Raw genomic sequence first — 13,508 nt, 5'->3', positions numbered from 1 at the left:
TGAACTGATAAGGGAAATAAACTCTATGTCCAAAACTTTGTCTCACATTGCCAACAGTAAAGTGAACTTTCGATCTGATAAGAGAACCAATAATGATTTGAAATGATAAAAGCATATGCCTCGATTTATCCATTCTTTCACATACATGTCGAGGAAATGAACAAATATTTGATCTTCCTAAAAGTATGGATTAACAGTAAATAGAAAAGATGGCAATTGTATCTCCTAAACACAAACAAAATCGAATTCAAACCATAGTAAACAATGATAAAAGGGTAAAACTCATTTCAAAATCATCGGTAAATTTCCTCCGAGCTTGAGCAAGCAAAGGTTAAATTGATAAGTGCAGAAGTGAACTAATTTCAGAAATATGGCGGGTAGACTTTCGAACTACCCACGCTTTAGTCCATGCGTTTAATTCATTTCTAAAGTCAACATGATTAGAGAAAACTTTCATATTAGTGTTCAAACCTTCCCTATTATTGTTCATACTTTCCCTATTAATGTTCCCATCCCGATATGAACACCAGATACTAGTGTTGCCGTCCTTAAAACAATGTTTAGATATTAATAAACCTACTTTCTATTGATTAAAGACATTTATTCCGATAGCACCGTATCATAAATATCTTTATCATGTTTATACAATGAGCAAATATCGGATATCATAATAAAGCGGAATAAAATTAAATCAAATACCCCCTATTTTATTTGGTGAATCTATAGAAAAAATATTTGTAGGATAAAGCAAGATACAGATCTTAGATTCTATCCCTAAGCACTTTGTCAAAAGTGTATCGAAATGGGAGAATATGCGATTTAAAGTGTTGTGAACCTACCAAACTACAATAAAAAGTGGTGGAAAATAATTGAAAAGATAAACAAAATACTATTTAAAGTGATGGAGAATGATAGAAAAGATGACGAGAATAATACTGAAAGCTACACTATTTCTGTTCGGTGTTTCACTATTTTTGTTCGGTGTTTCACTATTTCTGTTCGGTGTTTCACTATTTCTGTTCGGTGTTTCACTATTTCTGTTCGGCGTTTCACTATTTCTGTTCGGCGTTTCACTATTTCTGTTCGGCGTTTCACTATTTCTGTTCAGTGTTTCACTATTTCTGTTCAGTGTTTCACTATTTCTGTTCGGTGTTTCACTATTTCTGTTCGGTGTTTCACTATTTCTGTTCGGTGTTTCACTATTTCTGTTCGGTGTTTCACTATTTCTGTTCGGTGTTTCACTATTTCTGTTCGGCGTTTCAGTATTTCTGTTCGGCGTTTCACTATTTCTGTTCGGCGTTTCACTATTTCTGTTCGGCGTTTCACTATTTCTGTTCAGTGTTTCACTATTTCTGTTCGGTGTTTCACTATTTCTGTTCAGAGTTTCACTATTTCTGTTCGGAGTTTCACTATTTCTGTTCAATGTTTCACTATTTCTGTTCGGTGTTTCACTATTTCTGTTCAGAGTTTCACTATTTCTGTTCGGAGTTTCACTATTTCTGTTCAATGTTTCACTATTTATGTTCAGAGTTTCACTATTTCTGTTCAGTGTTTCACTATTTCTGTTCAGTGTTTCACTATTTCTGTTCGGTGTTTCACTATTTCTGTTCGGTGTTTCACTATTTCTGTTCGGTGTTTCACTATTTCTGTTCGGCGTTTCAGTATTTCTGTTCGGCGTTTCACTATTTCTGTTCGGCGTTTCACTATTTCTGTTCGGAGTTTCACTATTTCTGTTCAATGTTTCACTATTTATGTTCAGAGTTTCACTATTTCTGTTCGGCGTTTCAGTATTTCTGTTCGGCGTTTCACTATTTCTGTTCGGCGTTTCACTATTTCTGTTCGGAGTTTCACTATTTCTGTTCAATGTTTCACTATTTATGTTCAGAGTTTCACTATTTCTGTTCAGTGTTTCACTCTTTCTGTTCAAAGTTTCACTCTTTCTGTTCTATGTTTCACTCTTTCTGTTCTATGTTTCACTCTTTCTGTTCTATGTTTCACTCTTTCTGTTCTAGGTTTCACTCTTTCTGTTCCAGGTTTCACTCTTTCTGTTCTAGGTTTCTCTCTTTCTGTTCTATGTTTCACTCTTTCTGTCCTATGTTTCACTCTTTCTGTCCTATGTTTCACTCTTTCTGTTTTATGTTTCACTCTTTCTGTTCTATGTTTCACTCTTTCTGTTCTATGTTTCACTCTTTCTGTTCTATGTTTCACTCTTTCTGTTCTATGTTTCACTCTTTCTTTTCTATGTTTCACTCTTTCTGTTCTATGTTTTACTCTTTCTGTTCTATGTTTCACTTTCTATGTTCTAGGTTTCACTCTTTCTGTTCTAGGTTTCACTCTTTCTGTTCTATGTTTCACTCTTTCTGTTCTAGGTTTCACTCTTTCTGTTCTAGGTTTCACTCTTTCTGTCCTATGTTTCACTCTTTCTGTTCTATGTTTCACTCTTTCTGTTCTATGTTTCACTCGTTCTGTTCTATGTTTCACTCTTTCTGTTCTATTTTTCACTCTTTCTCTTCAAAGTTTCACTCTTCTTGTTCAAAGTTTCACTCTTCCTGTTCTATGTTTCACTCTTTCTGTTCAAAGTTTCACTCTTTCTGTTCAAAGTTTCACTATTTCTGTTCAAAGTTTCGCTATTTATGTTAAAATTTTCACTCTTTCTGTTCAAAGTTTCACCATTTATGTTCAAAGTTTCACTATTTATGTTCAATTTTTCCCTGTTTCTGTTTAGACATTTCTTATTTCTGCTGAAACGTTTTTTTTATTACTGTTCAAACTTTTCCTATTTGTGCTGATACGTTTTTTATTACTTTTCAAACTTTTGTTGTTCCTGCTGAAACGTTTCAAACTTCTTATTTTGTTGCAAGTTTATTTATCCTTTTTCCTCAAGCTTTTCATGTTTCTGTTCTATTTTTTATTATTTCGGCGATTTAATTCCTTTTTCCGAAATTCTACATCGCTTTACTAATTTCTATGGTTTTGAAATCGAATTTCAATGTTCCATAACCAAAATTCCCATGTGATATAAATGTGATGAACACCTTATTACCTAATAATGTATGAATTCCTAGAATATAAACGTCTTACTCTTAATCGGAATACATTAATTTATGATTTAGATAAATTCCTAATCCAACTGCAAAAGTTTATATGGAAAACGAATTTTCAAGGTGAAAGATACGTAGTGTAAAACGGATGATTTCAAAGTTCAGACTAAATAACAGAAAATCAATGAAACACCATCTCCTCATTAACATTAATTTATGTTTTGATATTATTGCAGTTTGGTTTCTAATATGTTTATAGGTATTAACGTTACAGAAAACGTTTTCAAATGACGGAATTCCGATTAAGTTTTCTTCACAAGGAACTAAAAAAGTGGTTGAAAGTGACATGAAGTGTGTATAATTCATTTTAAAGTATCGGCAAAACACTAAAAATTGGTTAAAGTTTCGATAAATGTTTAGTAAACGTTTCGTTATTCGACTTAAATATATCCGATATTGTTAATATATGACTATTATCAAACAGATAATGAAGTTGAATGACGAAAAAGTGCTCGCAAGTGTTGTTAATCTACTAAAATTCGGATGAAACTGACGTGAAATGAAAGCATTCGATTGAAAGCGAAAATACGACTAAGAAAGTGGATCAAAGTTTTGTTAAACTACTAAAATGTAGTTCAAATCACATTCAAAGGAACTAAAAAGCAGTTGAACGTTCATGAAATGACAAAAGTACAATTGTAAGTAATGTGCTTAATATTTTTATAAATTTTGCAAGGATATAAATACTTCTCGCGGATCTCAACAGTGTGTGAAATTTGATAACACGAATGTTACCAGTAATTGGTCCATTAACGTAACAAATGTGGATGATTACCAAGAAATAAACCCATTTGATATCAATCGTGATTTGATACTATCATAACCAAAACTTCGGTTTATCACGACGTTTCGAGGAGACCTTTAGACACTTAATACTAGTCGAAACCCATTGGTGAGAAATTAACAATTGCTAAATTTGTTTGCTATATAAACCAAGGCTTTGAACGCAGAATTTATCCCAGTTTGTTTATTTTATCAGTATAGATCTTCTCAAGACACACTTTCTTATCAGTTTGATAAATGGAAATTTAATTGGTGATAAATTATAAAGTGCAACGCCTAATAGATCCGCATCTCTTTTATCAGTATCATCGTCTTTTCGATCTTACGTTGAAATTTCAAATATCATTTAACCACTTTGGAACAGAAAAACTCCAATGCAAAAACAGATGGACACGCGTATTTTCAGCAGAGAATGATGTACCACAGACGTTGGATGGAAATGTCAAGGCTGCCAATCTCAAGACCTGGAGGGGGGGGGGGCCGCCTAATAGAACACGCGCCGGGGAAAGCAAAAATACGCGCGTGTGGCGGCCCTCCCCCTCCAGGTCTTGAGATTGGCAGCCTTGACATTTCCATCCAACGTCTGTGGTACATCATTCTCTGCTGAAAATACGCGTGTCCATCTGTTTTTGCATTGGAGTTTTTCTGTTCCAAAGTGGTTAAATGATATTTGAAATTTCAACGTAAGATCGAAAAGACGATGATACTGATAAAAGAGATGCGGATCTATTAGGCGTTGCACTTTATAATTTATCACCAATTAAATTTCCATTTATCAAACTGATAAGAAAGTGTGTCTTGAGAAGATCTATACTGATAAAATAAACAAACTGGGATAAATTCTGCGTTCAAAGCCTTGGTTTATATAGCAAACAAATTTAGCAATTGTTAATTTCTCACCAATGGGTTTCGACTAGTATTAAGTGTCTAAAGGTCTCCTCGAAACGTCGTGATAAACCGAAGTTTTGGTTATGATAGTATCAAATCACGATTGATATCAAATGGGTTTATTTCTTGGTAATCATCCACATTTGTTACGTTAATGGACCAATTACTGGTAACATTCGTGTTATCAAATTTCACACACTGTTGAGATCCGCGAGAAGTATTTATATCCTTGCAAAATTTATAAAAATATTAAGCACATTACTTACAATTGTACTTTTGTCATTTCATGAACGTTCAACTGCTTTTTAGTTCCTTTGAATGTGATTTGAACTACATTTTAGTAGTTTAACAAAACTTTGATCCACTTTCTTAGTCGTATTTTCGCTTTCAATCGAATGCTTTCATTTCACGTCAGTTTCATCCGAATTTTAGTAGATTAACAACACTTGCGAGCACTTTTTCGTCATTCAACTTCATTATCTGTTTGATAATAGTCATATATTAACAATATCGGATATATTTAAGTCGAATAACGAAACGTTTACTAAACATTTATCGAAACTTTAACCAATTTTTAGTGTTTTGCCGATACTTTAAAATGAATTATACACACTTCATGTCACTTTCAACCACTTTTTTAGTTCCTTGTGAAGAAAACTTAATCGGAATTCCGTCATTTGAAAACGTTTTCTGTAACGTTAATACCTATAAACATATTAGAAACCAAACTGCAATAATATCAAAACATAAATTAATGTTAATGAGGAGATGGTGTTTCATTGATTTTCTGTTATTTAGTCTGAACTTTGAAATCATCCGTTTTACACTACGTATCTTTCACCTTGAAAATTCGTTTTCCATATAAACTTTTGCAGTTGGATTAGGAATTTATCTAAATCATAAATTAATGTATTCCGATTAAGAGTAAGACGTTTATATTCTAGGAATTCATACATTATTAGGTAATAAGGTGTTCATCACATTTATATCACATGGGAATTTTGGTTATGGAACATTGAAATTCGATTTCAAAACCATAGAAATTAGTAAAGCGATGTAGAATTTCGGAAAAAGGAATTAAATCGCCGAAATAATAAAAAATAGAACAGAAACATGAAAAGCTTGAGGAAAAAGGATAAATAAACTTGCAACAAAATAAGAAGTTTGAAACGTTTCAGCAGGAACAACAAAAGTTTGAAAAGTAATAAAAAACGTATCAGCACAAATAGGAAAAGTTTGAACAGTAATAAAAAAAACGTTTCAGCAGAAATAAGAAATGTCTAAACAGAAACAGGGAAAAATTGAACATAAATAGTGAAACTTTGAACATAAATGGTGAAACTTTGAACAGAAAGAGTGAAAATTTTAACATAAATAGCGAAACTTTGAACAGAAATAGTGAAACTTTGAACAGAAAGAGTGAAACTTTGAACAGAAAGAGTGAAACATAGAACAGGAAGAGTGAAACTTTGAACAAGAAGAGTGAAACTTTGAAGAGAAAGAGTGAAAAATAGAACAGAAAGAGTGAAACATAGAACAGAACGAGTGAAACATAGAACAGAAAGAGTGAAACATAGAACAGAAAGAGTGAAACATAGGACAGAAAGAGTGAAACCTAGAACAGAAAGAGTGAAACCTAGAACAGAAAGAGTGAAACATAGAACAGAAAGAGTGAAACCTAGAACAGAAAGAGTGAAACCTAGAACATAGAAAGTGAAACATAGAACAGAAAGAGTAAAACATAGAACAGAAAGAGTGAAACATAGAAAAGAAAGAGTGAAACATAGAACAGAAAGAGTGAAACATAGAACAGAAAGAGTGAAACATAGAACAGAAAGAGTGAAACATAGAACAGAAAGAGTGAAACATAAAACAGAAAGAGTGAAACATAGGACAGAAAGAGTGAAACATAGGACAGAAAGAGTGAAACATAGAACAGAAAGAGAGAAACCTAGAACAGAAAGAGTGAAACCTGGAACAGAAAGAGTGAAACCTAGAACAGAAAGAGTGAAACATAGAACAGAAAGAGTGAAACATAGAACAGAAAGAGTGAAACATAGAACAGAAAGAGTGAAACTTTGAACAGAAAGAGTGAAACACTGAACAGAAATAGTGAAACTCTGAACATAAATAGTGAAACATTGAACAGAAATAGTGAAACTCCGAACAGAAATAGTGAAACGCCGAACAGAAATAGTGAAACGCCGAACAGAAATACTGAAACGCCGAACAGAAATAGTGAAACTCTGAACATAAATAGTGAAACATTGAACAGAAATAGTGAAACTCCGAACAGAAATAGTGAAACGCCGAACAGAAATAGTGAAACGCCGAACAGAAATACTGAAACGCCGAACAGAAATAGTGAAACACCGAACAGAAATAGTGAAACACCGAACAGAAATAGTGAAACACCGAACAGAAATAGTGAAACACTGAACAGAAATAGTGAAACACTGAACAGAAATAGTGAAACTCTGAACATAAATAGTGAAACATTGAACAGAAATAGTGAAACTCCGAACAGAAATAGTGAAACTCTGAACAGAAATAGTGAAACACCGAACAGAAATAGTGAAACATTGAACAGAAATAGTGAAACTCCGAACAGAAATAGTGAAACTCTGAACAGAAATAGTGAAACACCGAACAGAAATAGTGAAACACTGAACAGAAATAGTGAAACGCCGAACAGAAATAGTGAAACGCCGAACAGAAATAGTGAAACGCCGAACAGAAATACTGAAACGCCGAACAGAAATAGTGAAACACCGAACAGAAATAGTGAAACACCGAACAGAAATAGTGAAACACCGAACAGAAATAGTGAAACACCGAACAGAAATAGTGAAACACCGAACAGAAATAGTGAAACACTGAACAGAAATAGTGAAACACTGAACAGAAATAGTGAAACGCCGAACAGAAATAGTGAAACGCCGAACAGAAATAGTGAAACGCCGAACAGAAATAGTGAAACACCGAACAGAAATAGTGAAACACCGAACAGAAATAGTGAAACACCGAACAAAAATAGTGAAACACCGAACAGAAATAGTGTAGCTTTCAGTATTATTCTCGTCATCTTTTCTATCATTCTCCATCACTTTAAATAGTATTTTGTTTATCTTTTCAATTATTTTCCACCACTTTTTATTGTAGTTTGGTAGGTTCACAACACTTTAAATCGCATATTCTCCCATTTCGATACACTTTTGACAAAGTGCTTAGGGATAGAATCTAAGATCTGTATCTTGCTTTATCCTACAAATATTTTTTCTATAGATTCACCAAATAAAATAGGGGGTATTTGATTTAATTTTATTCCGCTTTATTATGATATCCGATATTTGCTCATTGTATAAACATGATAAAGATATTTATGATACGGTGCTATCGGAATAAATGTCTTTAATCAATAGAAAGTAGGTTTATTAATATCTAAACATTGTTTTAAGGACGGCAACACTAGTATCTGGTGTTCATATCGGGATGGGAACATTAATAGGGAAAGTATGAACAATAATAGGGAAGGTTTGAACACTAATATGAAAGTTTTCTCTAATCATGTTGACTTTAGAAATGAATTAAACGCATGGACTAAAGCGTGGGTAGTTCGAAAGTCTACCCGCCATATTTCTGAAATTAGTTCACTTCTGCACTTATCAATTTAACCTTTGCTTGCTCAAGCTCGGAGGAAATTTACCGATGATTTTGAAATGAGTTTTACCCTTTTATCATTGTTTACTATGGTTTGAATTCGATTTTGTTTGTGTTTAGGAGATACAATTGCCATCTTTTCTATTTACTGTTAATCCATACTTTTAGGAAGATCAAATATTTGTTCATTTCCTCGACATGTATGTGAAAGAATGGATAAATCGAGGCATATGCTTTTATCATTTCAAATCATTATTGGTTCTCTTATCAGATCGAAAGTTCACTTTACTGTTGGCAATGTGAGACAAAGTTTTGGACATAGAGTTTATTTCCCTTATCAGTTCAAATAATAATATAATATGATAAGAGAATTTTTTTGTTTTTAATAGTAAAAATTAATAAAATTAATATTTTATGGGTGTTATAAGATTTAAGATAGGCCAACCAAAAAAAAAAAAAATTAGAAAAGAGGGACATTGCCCCGTAGGATATTTATACAACACTCGACAATAGATTTAATCGCTTCTTTATTGGCAAATTTAATTGCGGCATTTCTTTGACATGAGTTACAATTTGCAATATATTTTAAAAAATTTAAATTATCGTTGACTCGTTTTGACGGAGCCATTCCGCTAGTTTGGACGCCTTCACCAAGGTACAGTTGTTGCTGTCCCTATGAAAAGTGCAAGCCCTGGGGGTATCGCACTCGATACTTGATAATCTCGGGCAACCGTAGTCTTCGGCGTTGATAACTTCGCACCCTAAGAATCTTGATAGGGTTTCGGCCTTCTCCGCTCCTTTCGTCACGTATGACGATGCTCTAGCTCGAATATAGTCGGCGGCCTCCTGCGTCGTCTCGTATGGGTAGTCTCCCTCCTCGAATGCTAGATCGCAAGTGTTCCTTGAGAGCCACCTGCATTGCCTTTTATCCTTGACGGATAACTCTGAGAACTTGCATGGGGATTGGAAGATCCAGACTTCGTGGACGTCGGTCTCCTTCACGTACATCGTCAGCTCCTTGATTACCCATCGTCCCTTAATCCGGAAAAAATTCGCTTCAAGGATGGCCGTCATTTCGGTATGAACAGTGCTGCTTGTTGACCTGGAAGTATACCTGTTCTTAGACGGTGGTTATCTAGGGTGTTAGCCTTAAGGTCTACAAATAGATATCCGTAAGGTTCCAAAGTCGCCTGTCTAAAGGAGTCTACCACGTATTTACTATTTCCCGGCGAAATTTGTTTCGCAAGATGGATAATGGCAGATTGATCACGTGGTGTTTTAAATATAACCAAGTAATGGGCATTTAAGTTTAAGGTACGAATTTCCTTCCCAGGATAATAAAGATTCTGCATTAAAATTAAAACTGAGGCATTCCTATGGTGCGAGCCCCTAATGAAAAGATTCGTCACGTCCTTATTATTCGCTATTTCACATAGTAAGTCGTCTAATATAACGAAGTTCCTCACACTAGCATCTAGGGTGCTAACATCTAATAAACCCTCGTGAAATTCTACACTCGGAGTATGGGATAGTATAGCACCGTATAGATTCGACTGATACTCCGTATAACACCAAATTATTCTTTCGGGGGTGGGCGAAATACATATGTCCTTATGCTTAATTAATTCCCCTACGAAAACACTTTTCCCACAGCCGGTGACTCCAGCCACTAGTCCGGTAAAGGGGTGTTGCATACTTAAATCCATATCGATAAATGCGGGAGGAATTAACTATCGTAAACTTATATTTAAAGAAATTTATACTTACATTTTTCGGATCTGGATCGGTACTTCAAGGAAGGATGTAGAATGCCTTATCTTTAAACCGTCCTCGTCTTTTATACTTTAATGTCACGTGACTTTCTGACCATGTAAACATGGCGCTCTTTTTAGACCAATCACGTTCTTATAGTTAAACCACGTGTATGACAAAGGTTATTTACCACGTTGTCGAATATGACGCTTAAGCCTAACATTGACGCCATGGGCTGACGCCATAGGACGACACGTCATGTACGCCGCAACAATATTGGGGGAAAAATGTTTGATTCACTGGCGCTATAAGAAGAAAAATTCCGTGGGCGTCCATTGACGCCATATTTATTGGTGCCAGATCATGTGCCATCTGGCACTGGCTGACGCCATGACCCCAAAGCAACACTTTCTATCTACTATTGTCTTAATCAGTTTCTTGAGGGGACATCCGTAAAATACTCTTTGCAATCTTAACTTGGAAACAGTGTCCCTTGTGGTAAACAAAATGGAGACTCAAAATTGACTTCCCAAAGAACAATGTCACTTAATTTATAGCAGACTTACCAAAAAAGCTCTCTTTATAAGATCCGTGCTTTGGTAATTTTATTTTTTAATGAAATAATGGAAAAATATGTATTGAGAAGCCCTAAACATCTTAGGTTTGAGTCTCCTTGAGCAACAGAGTATGTCTTTAGATAATGGTTTGACGTATTAGGGGGGAGTATAGACCCGCTGCTACTTGTTTGAGAACTGGCAGCTGTTTGTTCTTAAGAATAGAAATATCCTACAAGAAAACTGATGCTTTAGAATTAGGAAGAGGATCATATCTGGATGAGGATGGAAGAGCCTCTTACGCAGCTGCTTCCCGAGGGACGGCACAATAACCTATACGCCTTATACCACAAATATTCTTTATACCCTCTGGGGGATTCCGTTTTAACTGATAGCTATCCAATCCCTCGACTATCCTCTTCCAATCCCTATTGCTCTTCATCCTCCCATCTTTATTTTCTTCAGCTACCACAATCGAGAGAAAACGGAAATTGTACCAACCAATTTTCTATATCGTTTTGGGTCTTTACTTTCGAATTTCTAAGCTGCTCAGAGAATACATTATATTCTTTAATCCCCCGAGTTATTCTAGGAAACCTTGTGATAATAGAGAGTTTAAGAAAAATAAATTAAAGTCTAATTTTGCGTTAATGAAAATTAATTTACATAAACTCAACTGCGATATATGGGGCACGTGCGCGAGACGTTTTTACGTTTTTCTTCTATTCCTATGCTAGTTTCTTAAACTCTCTATTATCTTTCGGCCTTGATACGCTGTACTCAAAGCCTCATATTCCACTTTTCTATGTACGTGTTTAATGGGCATTTTCATGCATGTTGTTAGTAATATTTGTACCTTTACACGAAAAACGAGCGTGAGGCTTTTTTGGGCCAACCTCCGTTGTAATAGCAACGCGATAAACAAATGCTTTCGTGTGAATTTAACATATTTTATACGTGAATATTTAAATTTATAGTGATATGTTTTATTTAAAAGTTGATTATCTCGGTCCCTAATTGAGTTAGGATTAAGTGTTTACTATTATTCAATAGAGCTCAATTGGGGCTATAATACCCTGAAAGGATTTAACTGGAAGTGTTTTTAAAATACAGTTATTACTTAACAAAGTTAAGCCTCGAATCTAGAGAGACTCTGTTAAACAATCACTCAATTTAAAGTGTACTTAAAAGCTTGTTCTCGATCATATTTCATTAGTAAAGTATATTTAAACTTTGGTTGGGATAGTTTTTAATATAAATATCAGCTAAGCCTTTGACGTACCACACCCTTCAGTTCGGCTCCCTGCAGCAGGAAATAAGTACAAAGATAAACCGAGTCTGTTCGAGCTAATCCACCCGCAAAGGCTTAATCATCCCATAGAGATAAATGGGATACTCGTTAGAAAAAGAAAGAAAAAACCTTAACCCCAAACCAAGCTATAAGAGCGTTGATTACTTTCATCAACAAAATGTTGTCTGGAATGTAGCTTAAATCGCCGCTTGTTTAATTAATTAAACCAAATTAGCCATTAATGCAAATTAAGCTAAAAAAATCCCGACCACAAAGGCTCATCATTAACAATCAACCTATTCAACAAAAATACGAAACCAGTATGAAAGCCGCAAACAATGAGACGGAAGTCCTTAATTTAACCCTGAGTTCGTAATACGAATAAGACTAGTCCCTAAGCGTTTTATTTCAATGAAATAATCGAAGCCCGCCTTTCCACCTGTTGCGAATTCCACCTGAAATTCTTCTAACATCCTTTCCTCTCTTTATCCCACGCGTCCGGACTTTAAATTAGAATGACTTTTTTCAACTTTAGTTTATACCGTCAACGAAGTAGGGATTAGGGAATAGTCGTTATTTCCAACTTCTTACCCAGTAACTTCTTAGGGTGAAAACGTCTCCCCTATAATACGTAAAACAAACTGTTAGAAAAAGTTTTTTATTTAACGTTAAAATTATACCGTAGTAAATGGCGGGGAACGTGGTTTGATCAAGGCGTTGTCTACGCCTTTATCTCTGGTATAAATTGACCGCGAAATAATTCCCAACAATTCTAATACCCACCTAAGGTTTTAACAACGGTAGTAGAGTCTCATCCCGAATGTTCATCCCTAAAGAAAAAGAAGCGGAATTGATGGTTCGTTGTCATGGCAACCGTCTCTCTCGCATTTTATCCCCCCGAGTTACTGAGAGGGACGACACTACGACGCCATAAACGCCGTAATCTCTAGGTGACTTAGATATATTCTATGTTATTGAGGAACCTCTCGAGCCAGCCGTTCCTGCCAGAAACGTTTCGACGCAGGCGCGCTAGTAGCTCTTGTCCCGGAGCTTTACCTTCTGGCAAAGTTCTAGCTCTTCTAGGTTTAGCTTGAACGCTCGGTTCTAGTTGGGTCTCCATTTCGAGGGATCTTCAGGAACCTTAAAAATCAAGCGCGCGTTTTGTGACGAGCTTCTCCCCAGCCAGAGTGCGACGGAGAAATTCGGGATGAATCTGACTCTACTCCACCCCCTTCCGTTGCCATCCCTAAAACCAGACGGAATTTTCGTGTTATCTTCAATTTAAACTTCTTCTTTTTTTGGTTTATTTATTTTTACCCAGTTTTGTTTTTATTTACGCTTTAGTTTTCACCTTACAGTCGCGCCTGCAACGTCAACAGAAATATACCGTTGAGCTCGCGCCGCGTAGCTTCTACTAAACACTTGATTCTTTGAATTTTCGAAAAGAAACCGCAGTGCAGCGCAGAACTAAAATTGGTG

General features: G+C 35.3%; 2 protein-coding genes across 9 annotated transcripts in view; one reads left to right on the top strand and one right to left on the bottom strand.

The window, feature by feature from the left end:
• Positions 1 to 13,508, top strand: part of LOC149709698 (voltage-gated inwardly rectifying potassium channel KCNH6-like) — an 89,465-nt gene that overhangs the window by 56,924 nt on the left and 19,033 nt on the right. The window lies entirely within an intron of this gene.
• Positions 8,903 to 10,593, bottom strand: LOC149709699 (uncharacterized). Its single transcript, XM_089857540.1, has 2 exons — positions 10,200 to 10,593; positions 8,903 to 9,534 (listed from the first exon to the last, which is right to left on the bottom strand). Coding segments are annotated over exons 1-2 (510 nt in total). The 5' UTR covers positions 10,202 to 10,593; the 3' UTR covers positions 8,903 to 9,026.

Source organism: Phalangium opilio, unplaced genomic scaffold (genome assembly GCF_054372755.1).
Source record: "Phalangium opilio isolate 3A_F unplaced genomic scaffold, DU_Popi_V2 ptg000011l_1, whole genome shotgun sequence".
Lineage (NCBI taxonomy): Eukaryota > Metazoa > Arthropoda > Arachnida > Opiliones > Phalangiidae > Phalangium > Phalangium opilio.
Note: the sequence above shows the minus strand (reverse complement) of the source record. Positions and strands in the feature narration are given on the sequence as shown.